The sequence below is a fragment of the Dermacentor variabilis genome, unplaced genomic scaffold (assembly GCF_050947875.1).
Source record: "Dermacentor variabilis isolate Ectoservices unplaced genomic scaffold, ASM5094787v1 scaffold_13, whole genome shotgun sequence".
Classification (NCBI taxonomy): Eukaryota; Metazoa; Arthropoda; class Arachnida; order Ixodida; family Ixodidae; genus Dermacentor; species Dermacentor variabilis.
Genome location: NW_027460291.1, coordinates 804,161 through 830,453, shown reverse-complemented (window position 1 = coordinate 830,453; position 26,293 = coordinate 804,161). Strand labels below are relative to the sequence as shown.

Sequence of the window (26,293 nt, the reverse complement as noted above, 5' to 3'; positions counted from 1 at the left end):
ACTATTCTTATGGGCGACTACAATGCCAAGGTAGGCAAGAAGCAGGCTGGAGACAAGTCAGTGGTGGAGTATGGCATAGGTACTAGAAATAGTAGGGGAGAGTTATTAGTAGACTTTGCAGAACAGAATAATATGCGGATAATGCATGCCTTCTTCCGCAAGCGGGATAGCCGAAAGTGGACGTGGAGGAGCCCGAAAGATGAGACTAGAAATGAAATAGACTTTATACTCTGCGCTAACCCTGGCATCATACAAGATGTGGAGGTGCTCAGCAAGGTGGCTGCAGTGACCATAGGATGGTAAGAACTCGAATTAGCCTAGACCTGAGGAGGGAACGGAAGAAACTGGTACATAAGAAGCCGATCAATGAGTTAGCAGTAAGCGGGAAAAGAGAGGAATTCCAGATCAAGCTATACAACAGGTATTCGGCTTTAACTCAGGAAGAGGACCTTAGTGTTGAAGCAATGAACTACAATCTTGTGGGCATCATTAAGGAGTGTGCAATAGAAGAGGGCGGTAACTCCGTTAGACAGGATGCCAGTAAGCTATCGCAGGAGACGAAAGATCTTATCAAGAAACGCCAATGTATGAATGCCTCTAACCCTAGAATAGAACTGGCAGAACATTCCAAGTTAATGAACAAGCGTAAGACAGCTGACATAAGGAAGTATAATATGGATAGAATTGTACGTGCTCTCAAGAACGAAGGCAGCCTAAAAGCAGTGAAGAAGAAACTACGAATTGGCAAGAATCAGATGTGTGCGTTAAGAGACAAAGCCGGCAATATCATTACTGATATGGATGAGATAGTTCAAGTGGCTGAGGAGTTCTATAGAGATTTACACAGTACCAGCGCCACCCACGACGACAATGGAAAAGAGAATAGTCTATAGGAACTTGAAATCCCGCAAGTAACGCCGGAAGAAGTAAAGAATGCATTGGGAACTAAGGGGGAAGGCAGCTGGGGAGGATCAGGTAACAGCAGATTTGTTGAATGATGGTGGGCAGATTGTTCTAGAAAAACTGGCCACCCTGTATACGCAATGCCTCATCACTTCGAGCGTACCGGCATCTTGGAAGAACGCTACCATAATCCTAATCCATAAGAAAGTGGACGTCAAAGACTTGAAAATTATAGACCGATCAGCTTACTGTCCATTGCCTACAAAGTATTTAATAAGGTAATCGCAGATAGAATCAGGGACACCTTAGACTACTCTCAACCAAAGGACCAGGCAGGATTCCGTAAAGGCTACTCAACAATAGACCATATTCCCACTATCAATTAGGTTATAGAGAAATGTGCGGAATATAACCATATAGCTTTCACTGATTACGAGAAGGCGTTTGGTTCAGTCGATGCCTCAGCAGTCATGGAGGCATTATGGAATCAGGGTGTAGACGAGCCGTGTTTAAAAATGCTGAAAAATATCTATAGCGGCTCCACAGCCACCATAGTCCTCCATAAAGAAAGCAACAACATCCTAATAGAGAAAGGCGTCAGGCAGGGAGGTAAGATCTATCCAGTGCTATTCACAGCGTGTTTACAGGAGGTATTCAGAGACCTGGATTGGGAAGAATTGGAGATAAGAGCTAATGGAGAATACCTTAGTAACTTGTGGTTCGCTGATGATAATGTCTTGCTTAGGATCTAAGGCGACCAATTACAATGCATGCTCACTGACCGGGAGAGGCAAAGCAGAAGGGTGGGTCTAAAAATTAATCTGCAGAAGACTAAAGTAATGTTTAATAGTTTCGGAAGGAGAACAGCAGTTTGCAGTAGGTAACGAGGCATTGCAAGTGGTAAGGGAATACATCTACTTAGGGCAGGTAGTGACCGCGGATCCGGATCATGAGACTGCAATAATCAAAAGAATAAGAATGGGCTGGAGTGCGTTTGGCAGGCATTCTCAGATCATGAACAGCAGGTTGCAATTATCCATAAAGAGAAAAGTGTATAACTAGCTGTGTCTTACCAGTACTCACGTACGGGGCAGAAACCTGGAGGCTTAGGAAAAGGGTTCTGCTTAAATTGACGACGACGCAACGAGCTATGGAAAGAAGAATGATGGGCGTAACGTTAAGGAATAAGAAAAAAGCAGATTGTGTGAGGGTACAACGCGAGGTAATGACATCTTAGTTGAAATCAAGGAAAAGAAATGGGCATGGGCAGGACATGTAATGAGGAGGAAAGATAGCCGATGGTCATTAAGGGTTACGGACTAGATTTCAAGGGAAGCGAGCGTAGCAGGGGGCGACAGAAAGGTAGGTGGGCGGATGAGATTAAGAAGTTCCTTTCTTCGTTAAGAGCTTAGACACTGTGATTGAGTTTTTGAAGTCACATTCTGACCGTGGTCTTCAGGCGTTTTCTATTGACGTAAAGGAACTTTATTACTCCTTGCCGCATAGAAGCGTACTGTCCTGTGTAGAGCAATGTATTGATAAGTATGGTGCTGTTTCCTTCCAGAATGAGGCCGGCATGTCTTGCAGTCAACTTTTAGAACTTTTACAGATTATCTTAATTCTAACTTTATCCCTTGGGATAACCAATGTCTTTTTTGCAGAAGAGCGGAGTTTGTATTGGCTCTTGCATTGCTCCCATTCTTAGTGACTTGTTTTTATCCTGTTTAGACCGTGACATTTCTTCACAAGTGCAAGGCACTGCAGTTTTTAAAACATTCAGATACGTTGATAACTTTTTAATTTTCATTGACTGCTCTTCTGATGCCTTCCTTCTGGAAGCTAAGAAAGCGTTAGAAACGTTTCAGAAGTGCTTAGTTCCCCTTCAAACCACTCATGAGATGGCGGTAGATAGGTCTCTTCGTTTTCTTGATCTTCGCCTGAACTTTCAGGACAACCACACGTGTTGGTTGTATGAGCCGCGAGCCAACAAGCCACTTCTGCCGTATGCGTCCGCACATTCTAAGCTTGTTAAGCGGGCCATTATCAGTTTGTGCTTCAAGAATGCCCTTAGCAAGTCTTGCTGTCATGTTGTGGACGTAAGCCTTGAAGCGCAAACTTTACGTTTGTCCTTGGCTGGATATCCTAGGGTGGTGCTAGTGTCTGTCGCGGAACGCATTTTAAGAGAAGCGCGATCCAGTACGCAGAAGTCAGTTGCCGATGCCCCTCCCAGCAGACCGCCTAAAGTAAGCGTCATACCTTACCATGCGCGGGATATCCCACAACTTGAAAAAGATTGCCCAAAGGGCGAAGGTAAGAGTTGTTTTTTCTGCTCCCAACAAGCTCGGCAGGCTTTGCAGGCTGACGAATCCAAATGCCGTCCCTCTTGATAGGTGCAGAAAGCATCACCGCAAAAATTTGTCGAGTGGCTCGGCAGGCTTTGCAGGCTGACGGATCTAAATGCCGTCCCTTTTGATAAGGCAGAAAGCACCACCGCAAAAATTTGTCGAGTGTGTCCATCGGGTGGTGTACAACCTCCCGCTTTCATGTGGGAAGAAATATATCGGACAAACTGGGCGTTGCCTCAATGATCGGCTCCGCGAACACAGCAACAATGTAAAAAACGGCTCTGGTGGTTTCCTGGCGATCCACTGTCGCGATCATGGATGCAAGCCTCTTGAGGATCAATGCCCGATTGTTTCCCGAGGCAGCACGCAGCTCATCCGTGAAATATCTGAAGCGCAGATGATCGCAAAATTGGGTGACATGTGTGTTAGCTTCCCGTCTCTGGCTCTCACAGAAAAATAATTACGTTTCTTGGACGCGGCCTCACATGACTCGTAACCATGTTACATGAATTCGCTCATCATTTCCTTGTAAGCGCATGCGTGATCTACGCTGCCTGCCATGTATAAAACGGTCCGCAGTGGCACAATAAACTTAGTTGAAAGTTTGCGCTTGGTGTGTCGTCTTCTCTCACTTCCGTGTCGTTTTTTAGTGTCGCGCAATATCATTTAAGTAAAGAAGTTTCCAGGGACGACATGACCACAATTAGTACATGACCGGGGTAGTTGGAGAAGTATGGGAGAGGCCTTTGCCCTGCAGTGGGCGTAACCCGGCTGATGATGATGACTCTCGGTGACAGCGTCGCGCCCGAGCTGTTGTCTAGTTCGTGTAGCGCACGATTTTGCGCGCTCTGTACAAGGACACATGACTAGCGGCATAATTCAGTGCAACACAAAAGCTGAGGCAGAACAAGCGGATCGCAGGGCATGACCACGACGCTGCAACACGTAGAAAATGGCATCGTTTCGGTACCTGCGCTTGTGACTGCACGACCGTGGGAACAAGCAGACGAAGCGGAAGTAACATCCCACTTGCTTCGATGCGAAGTAAAACAAAAAACACGTAGACACTGCGTTTTTGCGCTTTATTATTTCTCTGAACTTCAATCCGTAAATTCAAGCCACAGATCACGCAAATAAGTGATGGTGCCATGAATAATTCACGCGTCACCACCAGCGACGTCACACTGCGGACCCGAGTACGTAGGCCCAGGGACGCGGTCACCGTCCAGTTTGGAGCGCAGCGGCCACGACAAGAAAAAACGGCGTTCCGATTAAAATTTCAGGCCTTTCCGCGGCGCGTAGCGATCGGATTCTTTGCTGACACGATCGTTGGCGCGCATTGTATGTTCTGTGCTTGTCAGCTCAAAATGGCCAGACCTGGTTAGGGGCCCTTTAAAACACGCATAACAACCTTGTTCCTATATCTCCAGAGATTTTATATATTCTTGTATTTACGTTTTATTTCGCGCAATAAGCGAAGTTGACAGACTCTTCTGACGACCTTCTGCGTGCAGGAAACGCACTTTATGGCACTGTCGTCGCCGCAGCGCCATGCGGAGAATCGCGCTCGCAGCATCACCACTCGTCTTGTGAACCGACTGTTGTTGAGCGTATTGTTTTCTTGTGGTGCACATAAAGCGCGTAAACGATCCGGAACACCTTTAACACTCTGCGCGTTTCTTGCGACGTGTGTGTCTGTTCTGTTTCACCTACCTCGCTTCTTGCCTGTCTCCACATCCTCACTGGGAATACCCGAACGAACTCTTTGTTTCGCTGTAGTGCACAGTATTCTTACTTTGCTTTTTGTCGGTGCCTTACTCCTGTGAGTTATCTCCCTCTCGGAAGCGCTGATGTTTAAAACGAGAAAAATCGAGACCTTGAATTTAGCTTTCTCTAAAGCCAAGAAGTAAGACTCTCGTTTGCAGAGTTAAATATTCGAAAATGGACAATTTAAAAGGTGGATATTTTTAAGATAAGCGTTTTAACCTCTAGAGTTGAGGGGCCGAACTCACCAAGTTTTTCTTTCGTCAGCGCTGCTTGGCATCGGCCGGTCGCCCTCGCCAAGTCCGACGTCACGAACAGCTCGGGCTTCACAACGTCTTTTTGTGTATACGAATCCCCTAGCTCTAATCTCCATTTCAGTTAAGGACCTGACAATTTGCGAATCTGGCGTTTTCAAATAGTTTTAAAATTTTAGATAGTTTACGAAAACAAATTACGCCTGATTCGCACGTTGGCTTGCATCACTCAACGAAAGCAATCTCAATTTAATTTTTCAAATGAAGAGAAATTCACGTAAATTCTTGATTCGTGTAGTGTTCTACCTTTATTTAATTTTAACACTTTTCTTAAGCCTAATATGCTTGCTTAAGTTACGTCAGCGCAGGTGAAATACCTGTCAAGGCGCACATCATTTGAAAGAACAACCAAAGTAGTGTAATCTAATTCATCATCATCATCATCATCAGCCTAGTTACGCCCACTGCAGGGCAAAGGCCTCTCCCATACTTCTCCAACTACCCCGGTCATGTACTAATTGTGGCCATGTTGTCCCTGCAAACGTCTTAATGTCATCCGCCCACCTAACTTTCTGCCGCCCCCTGCTACGCATCCCTTCCCTTGGAATCCAGTCCGTAACCCTTACTGACCATCGGTTATCTTCCCTCCTCATTACATGTCCGGCCCATGCCCATTTCTTTTTCTTGATTTCAACTCAGATGTCGTTTACCCGCGTTTGTTGCCTCACCCAATCTGCTCTTTTCTTATCCCTTAACGTCACACCCATCATTCTTCTTTCCATAGCTCGTTGCGTCGTCCTCAATTTCAGCAGAACCCTTTTCGTAAGCCTCCAGGTTTCTGCCCCATATGTGAGAACTGGTAACACACAGCTGTTATACACTTTCCTTTTGAGGGATAGTGGCAGCCTGCTGTTCATGATTTGAGAATGCCTGCCAAACGCACCCCAGCCCATTCTTATTCTTCTGGTTATTTCAGTCTCATGATCCGGATCCGTGGTCACTACCTGCCCTAAGTAGATGTATTCCCTTACCCCTTCCAGTGCTTCGCTACCTATCGTAAACTGCTGTTCTCTTCCGAGCCTGTTAAACAATACTTTAGGTTTCTGCAGATTAATTTTCAGACCCACCCTTCTGCTTTGCCTCTCCAGGTCAGTGAGCATGCATTCCAATTGGTCTCTTGAGTTACTAAGCAAGGCAATATCATCAGCGAATCGCAAGTTGCTAAGGTATTCTCCATCAACTTTTATCCCTAATTCTTCCCACTCCAGGCCTCTGAATACCTCCTGTAAACATGCTGTGAATAGCATTGGAGATATCGTATCTCCCTGTCTGACGCCTTTCTTTATAGGGATTTTGTTGCTTTCTTTGTGGAGGACTACGGTGGCTGTGGAGCCGCTATAGATATCTTCCAGTATCTTTACATGTGGCTCATCTACACCCTGATTCCGTAATGCCTCCATGACTACTGAGGTTTCGACGGAATCAAAAGCTTTCTCGTAATCAATGATAGCTATATATAAAGGTAGGTTAAATTCCACACATTTCTCTATCACCTGATTCATAGTGTGAATACGGTCTATTGTTGAGCAGCCTTTACGGAGTCCTGTCTGGTCCTTTGGTTGACAGAAGTCTAAGGTGTTGATTCTATTTGCGATAACCTTAGTGAATACTTTGTAGGCAACGGACAGTAAGCTGATCGGTCCATAATTTTTCAAGTCTTTGGTGTCCCCTTTCTTATGGATTAGGATTATGTTAGCGTTCTTCCAAGATTCCGGTACGCTCGAGGTTATGAGGCATTGCGTATACAGGGTGGCCAGTTTCTCTAGAACAATCTGACCACCATCCTTCAACAAATCTGCTGTTACCTGATCCTCCCCAGCTGCCTTCCCCCTTTGCATAGCTCCTAAGGCTTTCTTTACTTCTTCTGGCGTTACCTGTGGGATTTCGAATTCCTCTAGGCTATTCTCTCTTCCACTATCGTCGTGGGTGCCACTGGTACTGTATAAATCTCTATAGAACTCCTCCGCCACTTGAACTATCTCATCCATATTAGTAACGATATTGCCGGCTTTGTCTCTTAACGCACACATCTGATTCTTGCCTATTCCTAGTTTCTTCTTCACTGTTTTTAGGCTTCCTCCGTTCCTGAGAGCCTGTTCAATTCTATCCATATTATAGTTCCTGATGTCCGCTGTCTTACGCTTGTTGATTAACTTAGAAAGTTCTGCCACTTCTATTCTAGCTGTAGGGTTAGAGGCTTTCATACATTGGCGTTTCTTGATCAGATCTTTCGTCTCCTGCGATAGCTTACTGGTTTCCTGTCTAACGGAGTGACCACCGACTTCTATTGCGCACTCCTTAATGGTGCCCATGAGATAGTCGTTCATTGCTTCAACACTAAGGTCCTCTTCCTGAGTTAAAGCCGAATACCTGTTCTGTAGCTTGATCCGGAATTCCTCTAGTTTCCTTCTTACCGCTAACTCATTGATTGGCTTCTTGTGTACCAGTTTCTTCCGTTCCCTCCTCAAGTCTAGGCTAATTCGAGTTCTTACCATCCTATGGTCACTGCAGCGTACCTTGCCGAGCACGTCTACATCTTGTATGATGCCAGGGTTCACGCAGAGTATGAAGTCGATTTCATTTCTAGTGTCACCATTCGGGCTCCTCCACGTCCACTTTCGACTAACCCGCTTGCGGAAAAAGGTGTTCATTATCCGCATATTATTCTGTTCTGCAAACTCTACTAATAATTCTCCTCTATTATTCCTAGAGCCTATGCCATATTCCCCCACTGACTTGTCTCCAGCCTGCTTCTTGCCTACCCTGGCATTGAAGTCGCCCATCAGTATAGTGTATTTTGTTTTGACTTTACCCATCGCCGATTCCACGTCTTCATAAAAGCTTTCGACTTCCTGGTCATCATGACTGCATGTAGGGGCATAGACTTGTACCACCTTCAATTTGTACCTCTTATTAAGTTTCACAACAAGACCTGCCACCCTCTCGTTAATGCTATAGAATTCCTGTATGTTACCAGCTATTTCCTTATTAATCAGGAATCCGACTCCTAGTTCTCGTCTCTCTGTTAAGCCCCGGTAACACAGTACATGCCCGCTTTTTAGCACTGTCTATGCTTCTTTTGTCCTCCTAACCTCACTGAGCCCTATTATATCCCATTTACTACCCTCTAATTCCTCCAATAACACTGCTAGACTCGCCTCGCTAGATAGCGTTCTAACGTTAAACGTTGCCAGGTTCAGATTCCAATGGCGGCCTGTCCGGAGCCAGGTATTCTTAGCACCCTCTGCAGCGTCACAGATCTGACCGCCGCCGTGGTCAGTTGCTTCGCGGCTGCTGGGGACTGAGGGCCGGGGTTTGATTGTTGTATTCATATAGGAGGTTGTGGCCAAGTACTGCTCCAGGGTGGCCAATCCTGCTCTGGTGAGAGAGTGCGTTACCGGTTCTGGTCACCGGGATCACGCCGCACTCCAGGCCTGTTTGTGCAATTTTCTCAACACACGTTTTTTTTTTTATTTTCCGGTGGAGAATTGCGCGGCACCGGGATTTGAATCACGGTCCTCTTGCACTGGAGACGGATACTCTACCGTCCCCGCAGGAGTTAAATTAAAAATTGAATTATGGTGTTTTGCGCGACAAAAACCACTTTCTGATTATGCACGCCGTAGTGGAGGACTCCGAAAATTTCGACCACCTGGGGTTCTTTAACGTGCACCTAATTCTAAGTACACGGGTGTTTTCGCATTTCGCCCCCATCGAAATGCGGCCGCCGTGGCCGGGGTCCGATCCCGTGATCTCGTGCTCAGCAGTCTAACACCATAACCACTGAGCAACCACGGCGGGTCCCGCAGGAGTTGTACGCCTCATTTAACCTACAGTGGTGCCCTATTTGATCAGCCAAGGTGGACCAATCTGAGCTCGGTTTTACCGCATGGATGGCACTCGGCTAGAGAACCTGGTAGTTATGACCTGCACATGTGTGGCCACACATAATTGAGGATATATAATTTTTTTAGGAGGGTTTCCGTACAGTGATAAAAGGAAGAAAAATACATTAAAAAAAAGAGGAACATAACATGTGATTTGAACTCGTGATCCTTCAATGTTGCCCGGAAAGGTAGCTCAGTCGGTTGGTTCGTCAAGCCAACGGTTACTTTCAAGCGCCAAAGCTCCTGCTCCGAGCCTCATACTTATGTGGAAAGGGACTGATGATGTCCGCGGCAGTCGATTTAGAAGAGTGGTTGGAAGGCATAATTTCTTGGAAAAATGGCCGCCAGAGGAGCAGCGTGAACTCGAGCGGCTTTAGAGCCTAGGAAAACTGCGTTAAAATATTTCGACTTGAGGGGAAGCTTCGTTAACAAACTATAACACGGCAATCAGCACTCGAATACGACGAGAGAAATTACTGAGAGGTGGGAAATTCCCTTGAAATAAATCCGGACATTGTATAGCTCTAGCGTCTAGGAAAAAGCTTAAATAGGTGCGGGGGCGGCACGCATAGCGTGGGAAGCTAGCCGCCGGAATAGCTATCTCAAGTACTGCTGCTGGCGAGGGCGAAATACCTTCGTGTAATTATAATAACCCTAATAGGACTTTTTTCAAAGAAAAAAAAAGAGAAGAAAAAGAAAAGGGAAACGGCTCAGAAGGCTATACCACGAGATCTATGACTGATACTTTTCTATATATATATATTCATCTCATCTATGGGATCGCATGCGCGCGCTGGTGGTTTTAAAGCGCAACCGTGGTAGGGAAACGGAAGGCGATATAAGCATGCGTGTCCATGATACGCACACGACAAACTGCCTTACAGTATTTAGTATTGATATATATATACACACACAAAAGCCAATATAGGCTGCTCGACACTATCTCGCGCGTTTTTATAGCGACGTACATCAGAACTGACTCGTCGTTCCACAGCAACCATTTCCTGAGTGATCGCCAGATATATGCCGAATAACTTCCTGTCATTCAATAAGAATGTGTCTCTTTCATGCAGCCTACCAATTCGCGCTGTTTCGGTTTAGACAAAACAATTTATCATTCGAGGCGCACTTGCCAAGTTTGCCTCCAATTAAAACTGCCTGCGATGCCTATAATGCAGCTCTTATCTCACTCAACATACACAGCTCTATATACGTGCATCCGGTGCAATGCTTTCCGTTGTATCAGCAATTTGAATGTCATGGCCGATCATGTAAGCAAAAGTAGCTGTTTACTATTTGCAATATCCAGAATTGATCAAACGTGAAGTTGTCGCCGGCATTCTGAGTGGTTGGAAGGCATAATTTCTTTGAAGAATGGCCGCCAGAGGAGCAGCGTGAACTCGAGCGGCTTTATAGACTAGGAAAACTGCCTTAAAATATTTAGACTTGAGGGGAAGCTTCGTTAACAAACTATAACACGGCAATCAGCACTCGTATACGACGAGAGAAATTATTGAGACGTGGAAAATTCCCTTGAAATAAATCTGGTTTGCGAGACAAATGCTTGTATGTATTGTATCTCTTAAAAGATGAGGGGGGAAATATGCGCTCACCGAGAGGGCATCGTCAGCACGAGACCACCGCCAGGCACCTTACTGAGATGTAGAGAGCTTCGCGGCCGGAACGAAATCTCCCCTCTCCGCCGGCCCAGGGTAGAAAACGCGCTTTCCGATCGTTCAATCTAATTAGGCTATTTGAATTACCTTCCTAATTATAAACATTACGGTACGCATTTGTACTGAAAAGTTGAAGGATATCGTCATACATTTAAATTGAAAAATTAATTGACATCGTCTTAAGCGTCTAATTCTGTATTTCTAAATTTTAAAATGAGCTTGCAGACCCGCCCTCAAATTTGTCGGTAATTTCACTTCATTTACGCATGTGGGACCACAAAGCTCAGCTCGCGGTCCAACTCCCTTGTTAATATAGCAGGCTGGCGCAAAGAGAAGCTTCGCCATACCGTGCGATGAAGCGGCTTGCCTCGTTCCTGCTGCAAAATTACTATACATCCAATGGAGATCTGCTAAGAGCTCCAATCGAGATCACCTCGTGGAAAAGAGTAAGTATGACGGCAGCTTGATTTTACGTCGGCCTTCTACATTTGTAGAGCGAGCGGTGCTTCGTGGCCTAACGTGCGTAATGAACTCAATGGCACTTATCTCGGTCTGCAAGGCCATTTTGAAATGTAAAAACACGGTGCTAAACGGTTATGACAATTCCTTTCGACCTTTAAATACGAACATATGCCTTAAATAGGTAATTAAGAAGTTAATCGATATAATTTAGTTAGCGAATCGATTGCTTTTGGGTCTTCGTGCAGTTCCTCTTGGAAATGTAATTCACCAGCGGTAAAGTTATTCGAGTACGTTTTTGAAGCTTGTTTAAAAAATGGTTCAAAGTCAAAAGAAAAAAAATATATGTGTAATGGCAGAAATTCACTCCCAATGTGCTTGTTTCGTTAAGAAAGTTGGCGATAGACCATGGAAAGATCTCGTTCTTAATATCAGCTGTAGGCATCGGCTTCGTAAATGGAGCGTGATGGAATTGCAAACGTGCTGCAGTGATAATGCGATGGTAACCTTTCATTATTTGTCTTTACAAACATGACTGCAGGTTGACTGCCAACGGGATCATGGAAACCCCATCATGAAGCGCCTCCAGAAAATACTTCTGGAAGTGGACGAACTGGTGATAGCTTCCGCGATGGCCCTTCCCGTGCTTCGTAAGATCTACGCTTGGATATTTCCCCTGCTGAGCTACGGCAGGTTGTTCCACCTAATCACTGAGAGCCTCCGCAAGGTCATCAGTGTCCGCGCCGCCGAGTTGAACGACACGACCCGAACCACCGCGGACATTGTTCAGTTGATGCTAGAGGCGAAGACTGAGACCGCTCGCCGGAACTGCGGAGAAGTTGAAATTACGGACAGCCACCTGCTGGCAAACTGCTTTCTCTTCCTTGCCGCAGGATTCGAGACGACGGCCGCGACGCTCGCCTTCCTTCTTTACGAGCTAGCCCGGCACCCAGAAGAGCAGGACAAGCTGTTCCATGAGCTGAAGTCACAGCTATTGGAGAACTCTGAGCAGCTCGATTACGACGACGTGCAGAAGCTTAAGCGAATGGACATGGTGATCAGCGAGTGCCTGCGGCTCTATCCTCCGCTCGTCCTCTTCACTTCGAGGGTGTGCGACAAGGACGTGACACTTTCGGGCTACACTGTTCCTGCGGGAGCGCACGTCATCCTGCCCACCTGGCACATTCACCACAATCCCGACATATGGCCCGAGGCACATATGTTCATTCCGGATCGATTTGGTTCAAGTATGGTACGTGGAGAAGAACGAAGGCATCCGGCGGCCTACGTGCCGTTCGGCTTGGGACCTCGCGAGTGCATAGGGCGCCGATTCGCGTTGCTCGAACTGAAGACGGCGCTTGCCAAGCTGGTCATGACGTACGTTTTCAGCGTATGCAAGGAGACCGACGACCCCTTGGAATTTATTGTGCCGGCAGTCACAGTGAATCCAGCTCGGAACATAATGCTTCAAGTTACGCGAAGGAAGGCCGAAGATGTCCCCCTTTGACTTGCTCACTCGGCTTTCAAACAAAACCTGTGTTACATGTGGTGTTATACTGTCTGAATGTGCCTGGAATTCAGGCCGCACATAAATAGCGTTGCGAAAAGGTGGAATACAGAAAGGCTCGTCTACAGAGCTGTGAGTGCATGTCAATGAACCTTAGATGGTAAAAGTTAATCGGAAGCGCTTTACTATGACATGTCGCTTAGCCCCGTGTCGCCCTTTTGGGCCATTAGATGGCATACTCTTTGTCTTCAGCTCTGTGAGCAGGCGATTAGGCATTACGCCGATAAATATTCATTAAGCACTATGGGGTGAATAGTTCTATTTTTTATTTCAATAAAAACGAAAATAACTCAAGCTTGTGTTTTGTGCGTTACGTGACAATTTATTCGTTGATGTCTTTCCTGAGTGGTCCGAAAAACCGTAACCAGAACCGAAAGACCTCATTCAGAGCCTCATGATTTAGAAAAAACGTTAAAGAAAGCGGGATTGCATTTCTTGCAACAGCTGTGTCACCCTTTTGTGTTTTAGTTGGCGTCGTATTCCGAAGCTGTGTCGTCCTGAACTTTAGCATACCACATTATACCGGTGTTTTCGGCAGGCTGGTTTCAAAGAAACTACGAATGGCTCAAGCACAAATGACAGTATTTGTCTTCGCTTAATTTTTACTCTCGCATTTTATGCCGAAAAAGGTGCTCTGGTGAGGGAAAAGAAACTATACAAAAGCTGTTTGAAGTTCATGTACAAAAAATGACACTTTTGCGGGAAAAAGTCAGAAAGAGATAGCGCAGGCCGCCGCGAGTCTCGTAACCTACCAGTGCATTTTTCGCGATAATGCCTATCATGGGGTGGAAATTGTTGTATCGTATCTTGTTGCGTACAACTGTAAAACGCGCAATATAATGCCTCCAGTATGACTACTCAGGTTGTCCAACAGCTCGTGTGGCCGGACCTAGCGCTTTTATCGACGACTAGCCGTTGCTCTACGCATCTGATAACGTGCGTTGACTACAGGACACCGGTAGCATACAGCCTTTGAGCAAACTTTCGGCTGACTCTGGGGTATTTATTTCCTACGTGGAAGACGTCAAAGTAAAGGTGCACGACTCATCGAAAGCGACAGACGGTGCCCTACAGTGTAACTGCCCCTCTACAGCGTCTTTTCTTTTTAAAGCGAAACCCTTAGGTGACTCATTGCGCGGGGAACTTGAGCGAAAGACGGCAGGAGGAAAAAGTGGTACAAAACTCCACGTGACCTTCTGCGAGCGCGCAGAGTATCGAGACAACACCTCCTATATACTTGTCAAGACCTGCTCCCAGAATTATGACGTCACGACCCACCGGCTGAGCCAAGAGCGCAGCTGCAGCGGCAGCGACATCAGTCGGCTTGCTCTCTCTCTCCGTGGTCACTTCTCTTGGCTGTTAGGCTTCGCTGCTGCCACTGAATGCGTGGTGTCTTTCTTATGTGTGTGGTACCTTTCTTGTGTCTCGTGCTGCGCTTGTTATTCGACCGTAGCGTCTACTGTGGATATTTGTTTACATCGTCGTGTCGCGTAGGATGCCGAACAAGTGTTGTGTGCCGGGATGCACCGCCAATTACGACACCAGAAAAAATGTGCAAGCCTTTTCTTTACCCAAAGACGAAGACACGCGAAAGAAGTGGATGCAAGCCATTCCCCTAAAAGATTTCTCACCAACTGCATATACTAAGGTAAATCTTTTATATCGATTGTAGTTATGCTGCTATTTTTTCCTTAGCACGAATTCTTGTATGCAAGAGAATGTCATTCATGCTCGTACAGTCAGCAAACGATAAGAAGTGTTGTGGATTTATCTCATTCCTGACATCGCTGTAGTTATTATCGCTTCCTTTCTGTGTGCAAGCGAATGTTTTTCTGAAACGCAGAATTTTATCTCTATAGGTATGCGCTGATCATTTCGCACCGAAATACATCGAGAATATGGTGGCATACACCGACTCGAGAACGGGGAAGGTGATAGAAGTGTCATTGCTCGTGCCCCGTTTGCAACCGGGATCGCTACCGACTATATTTGCGGGCTGTCCTTTGTACCTTTCGAAGGTACAACAGACATCAAGAGAGGCGCCGGATGTCGAAAGGAGCCGGGGAGAAGCCTCTCAGCTTTCTCATGCCCTTGAGGATTCCCTTGCTTCATATACAGAGGAAAAGTGAAAGAACTGTTTTTCAACATTTCAAGACATGAAAGTATGTCTTCAAGTAGTTTCAGTGCCAGAACCTTGGACAGTCATATATGTGAGCAACTGTGTAATGTTCCTCAACATTGTAAACCAAAATGAACCGTTCCTAAAAGCCTCTGTGACTGTGTTTGAGGACCTCCAAGTTAGTGCATGCTTTCAAGGCGCTTCAGTTAAGAGGCTTGGGAACAGCGTTGTGCCTGAAAGTGTTAATGAAATGAGTTCATTGCTGTTTATTTTGGAAAAACTGCACATGCTTTTTAATGAAAACCAAAGTTGCCAGCACTTGTTGGCTGTCATAAATGAACTTCTTGGGAAAGCTGAAGGTAATTTAGCACACCACAAAAAAGAGATTGTAAAGTTTTTGAAGGACCAACTATTGTTGCTTAGTTCAAATCGGATAGAGTATAGCGCACAGCTGATGGGGTACGCGCGCATTTTGTACACGATTTCAGCTTATGCTTACAGGTTTTCATGGAGCCCGAGCAAACTGACCTTGCCTCATCTAAGCACTATACGTTAGGTATGCTCCTCCTTTTAATTGTCTCCTGAAGCAGAGGCCTCAGAGAGTATATTTCTGCAATATGTCGCCCACAGGTTCAAGCAGCTGAAACCCCATGAATACCATGTGATCCTGATACTGGACGAAACACACATCCAGCCATGCCTTGATTACAAGGGCGGCAGCATTTGTGGTGCGACGGTCAATTCATGTGAAGCTGCAACATCAGCTCATGTATTCATGACGCAGAGTCCCATTAGTTCATTTAAAGAAGTGGCACATATCCTTCCCGTAAAGACACTGAATGCTGACCAGCTTCATAACATTCTAAAGAAAGTCGTACTGCGCTTGGAGGATACAGATTACAAAGTTGTGGCAGTTGTCTCCGACAACAATTTGATTAACAGAAAGACCATGATGATGTTTTCACAACCGCATAAATTTGGAATTGTTTACCGACATCCAACAGATCATTCACGACCACTTTTTTACGTAGTTGATGCTGGGCACCTCTTGAAGAGTATACCAAATAATTGGATAAATAAAGAAATCCAGTCACATGCTTGGTTTACCCTCATTTTGACCTTTCGAAAACCAGCGTACATCCAGATTTCATCCATTGGGCATCATTCAAAGATGTAAGAGAGCTGCACAAGCAAGAAGCAACAGAAATTTTGAAGACGGGGTATGTATTAACCTTAAGGGCACTCAATCCAAGCAGTTTGGAGCCCCAAAATGTGAAGCTGGCGTTACAGGTTTTCAATACGTTTGTAGCAGAAGGCCTGAGAGGCAACAAAAATGCACCAGCTTTATATCATGCAGAATCTACAGCAGATTTCATCATGATTATTGTTAGATGGTGGAGCATTGCTAACGTAAAAACGCCTTTCAAAGGCATCCACCACCATAACATATTTGAGCAACCAGTCTGACAAGCTGAAAATGATCCAAGAATTCTTTTCCTTAATGCCATGATAACGTGGCTGGATGTTTGGAATTCCTTAAGCATGATTCTGGAGCAATTACGAAAGAAACACAAACTGCATTGAGGCTGTCTGTGTACTCTCTTTCGGAGTTGGCAAAATACTGCTTGCAGAAACTTGGCCAAAGGTACGCCTTGCTTGGAAAAATTCAGACTGTTGTATATCCTTTATTCTCGAGCCAAATCCCCCCCCCCACATGCGCCGGACACTTGATACCCCTCAAACTGCGCGCATTACTGGCGGGCGCGATCTACGAACAGCGACCGGCGGTGCGGTGGTGCCTTCGAGGTGCGGAGCGGGTTCATGCACGTGCGGGATGCAAGAATGCCTGTTTGCCCGGTGTAGTATGACTTTCCCCTTCTCTCTTCCCTTTCCCACATCTTCTAGCGAAAAATAAAGGAGTCTTGTTGATGCGCTCGAAGCGAAAGAACGTCTGTCATTTTTCCATAAGTTAAAAGTTCTCCGTCTCTTATTCCACAACATTTTGGTGCCGAAACTCGGGAATAGGGACGTCAAAAGATGGAGATCGACAGAATGAAGCAAAGAAGGACCACGGTGAGAACACCTACAACCAAGCTGCTCAACGAAGCACCCACCATGGTAGGCAGCGCATAAATCGGTGAGCTGGATGAAAAGATAAATATTCTTTCTCTTAAAGAGGACTCACTGAAAGTGCTAGATCGGGAGATAGAAAAAGGCGTTGAAGATGAAGCTTTCGAAGAGGAAGTTGCATGCTCCGAAATGTACAGAGAAAAGATGAGCGTTGTAAAAACAAAGGTACAACGCATGCTACGCGACTTTAGCTGCACAAATGCTTCAACAGATCGCGCACTAAACTCCTCAGGACAAAAAGAATCTAGCACAAACGATTCGCAAATACGCGCCACCGTAAAGTTGCCAAAACTCGAAATCAACAAATTCAACGGGGAGCTTCGAGGGTGGTAAGGGTTCCGGAGTGAGTTTGAGTCGGCTATCAACGCTAACCAGAACCTCTCAAACGTACACAAATTCAAGTACCTCAACCGCTACTTGACAGGAAAGGCGGCGGCTGCGGTAGCAGGACAACTTATCGGAAGGCAACTATGATGTGGCCCTCTCGCGATTAAAGGAGAGGTTCGGCAGAAAGAAAATAATTATAGAAGACCATATGTCACGGCTACTTAACGTCAAGCTAGTGCCTGACTCAGAGTATATCGGTCAACTGCGCAGCCTCGTCGACGAAGTAGAGACAGGTGTACGCAGCCTCACTTCTTTAGGCGTGAGGGTTGGCACTTATGGAACTTTGCTACTGACCGTAGTAAAGAAAGCGGTGCTTGCCGACCTTCGTCTGGAATACCAACGAAAAAACGAGGCTACGAGTGAAGGAAGTGAACTGGAGCAGCTCCTGCGTTTTTTGAGAAAAGAGGTTGCGACGTGGGAGGTCATACAGCAGGCCGAAGCTCCGAGAGACAACAGTTCCGAATTGGTAAAGGAAAGGTGCAACAGCAACATTACAGCGGCGAACATGCCTACTGCAGCGGCACTGCACACCGCGATCAAGGATAGCACAGGATGTCTATTTTGTAATTCGAACAGTCATGAGACCAGCAACTGCAACGCAAAGATGTCTGTGGCGGATAAGAGAGAGGTGCCGAAGCGTGACAATCGGTGTTTCCGGTGCTCAACAAGGGGGCACGCAGCAAGAGAATGCCGTAAAACTAAGTAGCTCATGTGTGCGCATTGCAAGGGCAGACACTTAACGACAATGTGCGACCTTGATTTTAGAAGACACCGCAAAACTGATGAAGGGGATGCATCTTCGTCACCGGTGATTGAGCAAGCCACGGCGTTGGAGTCCTCATTAAGCACGGGAGATAACGATGTCCACTGGAGTGCAGCAGTTTCTCCTACCGACAGCGGGAGCTTGTACAGAGGGCCCACATGAACGTACACTTGTCAGGCTTCTCCTCGATGGTGGCAGTCAGCGAACCTTCATTCATCGCAACGTATCAGAAAAGCTGTAGTTAAAGGGGCTTGGGGAAGAGGAGCCTTAAATATTTGCCTTTGGTGAACTATCATAACACGCACAAAAACGCGCCGAGTGGAGTTGTGGCTCAGAAGCCAGTACGACGGAAAAGGGGTGCGAGTGGATTGGCTGGAAGTTCCTTGCATCGGTGCAGGTATCATGGCTGCTCCATCAAATTCTGTTCTACTTCAACTTTCAAGATTTCACTTCCGAGTCGCAGACGCCTCGCAGGGCGGCGAAAGTGAAAATAGTGACCTTTTGCTAGGCGCTGATCATTAGTGGGAAATTGTCACTGGATCCACTAAGCGTCTCAGTTCCAAATTGATGGCAATGGAGACTGTATTAGGATGTACAATCCAGGGCCAGGTCGGCGCAAGGAAGTCCGCAGGAGTCTGCTCCTCGGCTGCCGGGGGGATGCGGATTGGAGTGAGTGAACAAATTGACAAGAAAATATCAGCACAGCTAAAGTCTTTCTGGGAGCTCGATCACATCGTTATCAAGGAACATGAGCCAGTTCGTCACGAGGACGTGGTGCTTCAGCACTATAAGGAAACCATAAACGTTACGAATGGCCGCTATAATATGTCGTTCCCTTGGAATTAGATGGTTTAGGAGCCTGACGAGAACTACTAGTGCGCAGCAAGGCGTCTTAAAGCGCAGACAACGCGCCTCTTGGAAAGAGATTCGTTGATTAGGGAATACGACGTCTGCATAAGAGACTACATAGAAAATGGCCATGCAGAGCCAGCCAGCAAGGATTACGGCACGCCGGAAGATCCGGTGTGCTATATGCCACGTCAAGTAGTTATTCGTCACGAAAGCCAGACGACAAACCTGAGGGTAGTATTCGATGCATCATCAAGTGCCAAAAATCGCCTCTCACAATGTTTTGGAATGTGGCCCAAACCTAAACCCAGAGCTCATTTATCTGCTGATCAATTTCCGCACTTAATACATGGCCATCGTTGCGGATATTGAAAAGGCCTTTCTCCACATATCCCTATCAGAGGACGATCGGAACAGTGTGCAGTTCCTCTGGTACGCTATGACGCCAAAGAAACGTTAAGAACTTCCAGCTGCGGTGACCTATCGGAAGACTCGCTTGTCGGTGTCACGTCGAGTCCATTTCTCTTGGCGGCAACGTTGCAGCATCACCTTGAAGGCCTTCCGGAACGATATGCTGAAATTACGGCTATCCTGCGCAAGCATCTTTACGTGGACTACGTTGTAACTGAAGTTGACAGCCTTGACAAGGGTAAATTCTTGTGCCAGGAATCAAAAGATATATTGTCTCAAGCAGGGATGCGGCTACACAAGTTGAAGAAAAGAGCGCTACGAAGACACGGACTAAAAGAGACTAAAAGAGGAGAATGCACGACGGACAAGGCGCTACTTCCAACTAAATGTGTTTTTTTTTGAGGAAACAGGCTATTAAATAGATACAACCTAGAATAGCCCATCGTGACATCCCGACCTCCCTATCTCGTTAGACATGCTATCTCTTTTTCGGTAAGCCTCACTGAAGGGCAGCTAATGCACGTGCCCTCGGCCTTTGCAATGTAGAAAGCTCACCTGGTGTCACGAAGATACGGGCGGCAATTGTGACGTTTACAGTGTTCTGCCAGATGGCCCTCCGCACTGTTATTTACGGCCCAATTGCGTTCACGCGCCCTTTCATTAAAACACCGTCCTGTTTGACCGATATAAACCTGTTGACAAATTGGGGGCATCTCATATACGACATTACTTTTGCAAGTCGTGTACTGCGCTGCATGTTTCTTAACGCATGGTTCGGGTTTTTCCTTTGTCAGCATAGGGCATATCTTGGCCAATTTACACGGTGCACTGAAGAGAAGATCTACTCGGTGATGTTGTGCTCCCAAACGACGTTACGAGTCTACTTCAAAGGGGAACGAAATACAACTTTGAGCCGCCGTCCAAGAAGCACCCGCTGCTCGATACTGCCCGGCGAATAGGAAACTGTGCTGGCGAGGCAGAGCGGGACCGAGTTACGAGTGACGCGGTGGATACTCTTCTTCGGACCGTGCGTTCGAAAACCACCGCTAGCCCACCCTTCAAGAAGATAACTGGCTTCCTACGGCAAAATGACCTCGTCGCGGTACAGGCGGACACAGAGGATGGGTCCGTCATCCTTTCCAAGGGCGCCTATGGAGAGAGGGCCATCAGCACGATTGAGAAGGATTTAAAGGCGTTGGAGTTCAACCACAAAAAACAAAAAGCCAAAGCGATCAAGCTGCTTGAGAACTTCAACCTGGATGCTCTTCGGAAGGCGACGAACAGGGCTGAGGTAGGCATTTTGGAAATATTTTTCTCCGGCAAGGCCCACAAGCCTGATTGCCTATTTAAGGCTATTGTCTCAGAGAACAAGGCATGGCAGATGCAAGTAGGGCACTACATGAAGCGCCATTTATGCCAGTTACCCCTAGACTACCCTTTCCTTGTGCGGAGCTCTAGAGAAGTCGTGCTGACTTTAAGACAAGGAACTTGGAGCAATGTGTACGCGTTTTCACTGGACCTTGAAGATCTGTATTATGCGATTCCTCATGGCGGAGTGCTCAGTGCCATTAGGAAGAAAATCGAAGAATTTGGTGAAGTTAGGTTCAATTGTGCAAGCGGAGTGAATAGTGGCCAGTTTTTAGAATTGTTCAGCTTTTGTCTTTATTCCACTGTCGTTAGTTCAAAAACCAACAGTATATACAACGCAAGGGTATTTGCTTTTGATGAACGCTCGCTCCCATTCTTTCAGACATCTTTCTCAGTGCCTTTGACAAGTGTGTAAATAGCATTTTGGTTGAGTCATGTGCTCCTTCTATAATGAGGTACGTCGATGACTACCTGGTGGTTGTTAACGAGGTTCCAGGGTCTAGGCTAGGTGACACTATAGAATCTATAATTAACACATTTAGACATGCATTGGAGGCTCTAAACTTCACGTGCGAAAGGCCTTGTGATAACAGCATTCGTTCTCTGGACCTCAATCTCACTCTAATGAACCCGCATGTCTGTTTCGAATACCAGCCGAGGGTGAACTAGCAGCTAATTTCATATGACACTGCGCACTCCAAGCTAGTAAAAAGAGCAGTTGCAATGACTGTCTAAAAGAAGCTCTAAATAAGTCTTGCAATCACAAAGTAGAAAGCAGTTTCAATAACCAGGTTTCAAGGCTACGCCTAGCCGGTTTCTCTTCACTCTTGATCTCTAGCGTCTGCGATAGGCTTCTTCAAAAGATCAAACAGGCAAGAGAGGGCACTAACACAAAAAAGTCATTTGATAGGAAGAGAGCACATGCAAGAAGGTAGGGCAAAGGCACAGTGTTAATCTTCTCTTCAGTGCACCGTGTAAGTTAGCCAAGATACGCCCTATGCTGACAATGGCGAAACCCGAACCATGCGTTAAGAAACATGCAGCGCAGTACACGGCTTGCAAAAGTAATGTCGTATATGAGATACCGCTAAGTTGCCCACAGGTTTATATCGGTCAAACCGGACGGTGTTTTAATGAAAGGGCGCGTGAGCACAATTGGGCCGTAAATAACAATGCGGGGGGGGGCATCTGGCAGAACGCTGTGAACGTCACAATTGTCACCCGTATCTTTGTGACACCAGGTTTCTGGCACGGTCTAGAGATAGACTACAACGGGAGATATTAGAAGCTTTCTACATTGCAAAGGCCGTGGGCACGTGCATTAGCTGCCCTTCAGTGAGGCTTACCGAAAAAGAGATAGCATTACTAATGAGATAGGGAAGTCGGGATGTCACAATGGGCCATTCTAGGTTGTATCTATTTAAAAGCCTGTTTCTTCAAAAAACATGTAGTTGGAAGTAGCGCCTTGTCCGTCGTGTATGTTCTTCTTTTACTACGTGTCTTTGTAGCGCGCTTTTCTTCAAGCATGCAAAACCAACTCGCCCACATCAAGCTTCGGCTACACAAGCGGATGTCGAACGACTGCATATCGTCAACTTCTTAGAGAATGGCAATGCGGAAAAAACGAACGCTGATGCTGGACATGCTGCAGGTACAAAGGCATTGGGATTAGGTTGGAATGCTCAGACTGACCACTTTGAATACAACCTAAATTCACTCATCGACATCCTCTCCGCAAGAGCCGACAAGAGATTTGTGCTGCAGGTCTCGGTAAGAATTTTCGACCCTTTTGGATTTATTGCTCCCACAACATTATGTGTAAAGGTAATGTTCCAGCAGTTGCGGCAATTTGGAATTGGTTGGGACGATCCGTTGCATGGAACATCGTTGCCTGAGTGGGACTGCTGGTGTAAGGAGCTTCCAGGCATTGAAGGAGTGTCTATTCCAAGACTGATAGCGGCAGACTTTAGAAACGGTGACACGGAGAAAGCGGTGCATATTTTCTGTGACGCACGCCCGATGGCCTATGGTGCTGTCGCATATATCGTGACCAAGTCTCCGTTCGGACTAATAAATGTCAGCTTTGTCATGGCCAAATCAAGAGTGGCCCTTTGAAACGCCTCTCGCTACCCGGATTGGTGCTGATGGGAGCTCATGTTGGCGCGCGACTATGCCACAACGTTCCCAAGGCCTTGGCTCTGAAGAACGTTGCTACCATCTTCTGGAATGACTCTACAGTAGCTATGTACTGGATGAAGGGAAACGCCGCCAGATGGAAGCCCTTGATGGCAAATCAAGTCTCAGCGTTGCAAGCGCGGACAGATCCCAGGGATTGGAAACAGCGCCCACGTTCAGACAACCCCGTTGACCTGATCACGGGCGGCATTCTCCCACCAGCCCTGCGGCAAAGCCAATTGTGGTGGAAAGGACCCCGTTAGCTTCAGGAGGACGGCACGCGTTCGCCAACGATAAGTGAGCCGAGCTCGAAGTTTGGGGAACGCCAAGTGGAAGAGCAAAAGGTACGGTGATGCCCATAGTATCATCGTCATCTATGACAATTTTCAAGGTTGACAATTATAGTTCATTCAGCAGAGTCGTGCGACTAACCGGGTGGGTCCGCCTCTTTGTCGACAGCTGCCACAACAAAGAAGGAAAGACGATCGGCCCATTACGAGCTGAAGAAGTAATCGGCGCCGAAAAATACTGGTTGGCTAAAGCTCAAGAAGATGAGTTCAGCGACATTTCAAACCTGAAGAATCGAAGACCGCTGCACAAGAGCTCTCCCATTTTGCCTTTCAACCAGTACTTCAACAAAGAGGGCCTCATGCGAGTTGGTGGACGCTTGCAATTCAGTGATAACAACGAAGAGACTAAGCATCCCATTGTTCTCCCTGGCAATCACCTCCTCACGTCACTGCTCATACGGAAGGAACACTTGAGAATGCTGCACACGGGCGTACGCGATACTCTAGAACAGCTGCGAGAATCGTGTTGGATTATCCGAGGACTTCAGGCCGTAAAGAAAGTTATCAAGCAGTGCCTCGTCTGTCACAGCAAAGTTGCCCTCCATCTACGCAGCCAGTAGCGTCACTTCCATCTGACAGAGTGACAAAGGCTTACCCGTTCGACATCGTTGGCATCGACTTTGCCGAGCCCTTGATTTGTGAACAGTCACGCGACAACAAAAAATGCTACATCGCTATTTTCACCTGCTCTGTGACACGTGCCATCCACCTCGTCGAGAGCTGAGCTGTAGCTGAGAGCTCGTCGGCGACCTCTCAGCTACAGCCTTCTTCTTGGCCTTTACACGCTTGCTGGCACGCCGTGGAATTTGCTCGACGGCTTATTCGGACAACGCGCTCACATTCAAGCGTGCAGCCAGAGATCTAAAGGCCATGTTCATGCTATTGCAAGTCGATGAACTGCAGTCGTACTTTCCTGAAAACCAGATCGGATGGAAGTTTATTGTTGAACGGGTAGCTTGTTCGGGCGGATTCTGGGAGAGGATGGTGCGATATGTGAAAGTAGCATTGCGAAAGGTGTTAGGTCGGAGCAACTTGAGTTTCGAAGAACTGACCACCGTTCTTTATGAGGTGGAGGCCGTGATCACCTCACGCCCGTTGACTTCCATATATGATGATGCTCAAGAGCCAGAACCACTGTCACCAGCGCATTTCCTTGTCGGAAGAAAGTTGACAACCCTTCCTGCCCACCTGCTGCCGGAAGAAATTCCCGACGGTGGCATGCACCTCTCCCGACGCTGGAAGTACCGGACTGTCATGACCGATGGTTTCTGGAGACGGTGGCGGAAAGATACTTATTGGAGCTCAGATCGGCACATATGTGCCAACCGACGACATCGAGTGATCTGAACAAAGGCGCCTTGGTGCTCCTGAGGGAATAACGCTTGAAACGCCACATATGGAAGACCGCCAGAATTAAGGAAACATCTAAGGGTAGAGACGGCTGGGTGTGGTCCTGCAAACTGGTATTAAGTGGGGGAACCGAGGTGAAGCAACCGATACTGCTGCTGTATCCCTTGGAGATTGCGGAGCAAAGTGCTCAATAATAGTTCGCTGATCCGGGGGAGGTTGCTGTATATCCTCCATTCTCGAGCACGAGCCCCCCATACCCCCGCGCTGGGGCCGCCGACGATGTGGCAAGAAGGACTCCCCCCCCCCAGAGGTGCCGGACACTTGAAACCCCTCAAACTTCGTGCATTACTGGCGGGCGCGATGTACGAACAGCGACCGGCGGGGCGGTTGTGTATTCGAGGTGTGGAGCGGGTTCTTGCATGTGAGGGTTGAAGAATGCCTGTTTGGCACGGTGTATTATGACTTTCCCCTTCTCTCTACTCTCTTCCCTTTCATATACCTTCTAATCAAAAATAAAGAAGTCTTCTTGATGCGCATAAGCGAACGGACGTCGGTCATATTTCTATAAGTTAAAAGTTCTCCGTCCATTATTCCACACAGGCAGACTGCCTGGAGAGCCGCTTTGGGCGATATAGGCAGCTAGCAGGCAGCCAATACCATATATCTGTGCGGCAGCTGTATGAAAGTGAGGGACGAATCCGTCTGCAGAACACTCTGCCCGTAATCACTGCTGAGGACTTGCAGAACATTCAAATCAAGCGTCGAGCAGAACGCCGAGCACTTTTTCGATGTCTGTTACCGAGAGTCACCTTAATGGTTTAAGCTCCCGCATGGCTGTCATTGCCTGTGTTGGTGGATACTGTGCTCATGCAGCATTCAAAAAACTCAAATGCGACAGTTGCAGGAAAAATTTGGTCACTGCAAGAGAGCAGACTGAAACGGATGATGATGATGATGATGATGATGATGATGATGATGATGATTGCATTCATTAATCACGCACTTGGATCGAGGGGGTTTGAAATTACCCTCAACATTGTTGTCACTACTGTAATGTGTGCATAAGTGATTGTGAAGAAGCTTGCTGAGAAAAAAATTGTACAGGGTTCCTCAGCGGTTCTGACCAAAGGAAGCTTGTCAGGAGACTCATCGTTGAATCTTTGCCAGAGTATGATGAAATAAAGCCGTGCATTAAAGGGAATACTTATTAACAGTCAGCCAGTGTGCTAGCAAACTGTGTGGCTAACATACATTTAAGCACCCTTGGTAACCAGAGGAATGACCTAGAACGTGTTGCAAAAGAAGAGAGCGCAAAAAAGGGAAGCTCGTATCTTCACTGAAAAAAAAAATAGAGGTATTTCACTCTCTTGCAAAGCTAAATTGTATATTTTATGAATTTTTGGTGGTAAATGAATAATTGTGAATTTTGTCCACTTATCGCTTTTTTCTGACTTATTTGCCAGTGTGATCTGTATT

General features: G+C 46.7%; 2 protein-coding genes across 8 annotated transcripts in view; both read left to right on the top strand.

Annotated features, from left to right (window-relative positions):
* Nucleotides 1–13,209, top strand: part of LOC142566701 (cytochrome P450 3A4-like) — a 139,034-nt gene extending 125,825 nt beyond the window's left edge. For all 7 annotated transcript variants that reach the window (XM_075677537.1, XM_075677534.1, XM_075677539.1 and 4 more), the window contains one exon: nucleotides 11,890–13,209. In XM_075677537.1, coding sequence (XP_075533652.1) covers nucleotides 11,890–12,855 — 966 coding nt within the window. In that variant the 3' untranslated portion in view covers nucleotides 12,856–13,209. The remainder of the gene's footprint in view (nucleotides 1–11,889) is intronic.
* An 89-nt stretch (nucleotides 13,210–13,298) lies between these two features.
* LOC142566702 (uncharacterized) overlaps nucleotides 13,299–26,293 on the top strand; it is a 38,645-nt gene continuing 25,650 nt past the window's right edge. Inside the window, exon 1 of the mRNA XM_075677542.1 lies at nucleotides 13,299–14,563. The gene's annotated coding sequence lies outside the window, so the exon portion shown is untranslated. The remainder of the gene's footprint in view (nucleotides 14,564–26,293) is intronic.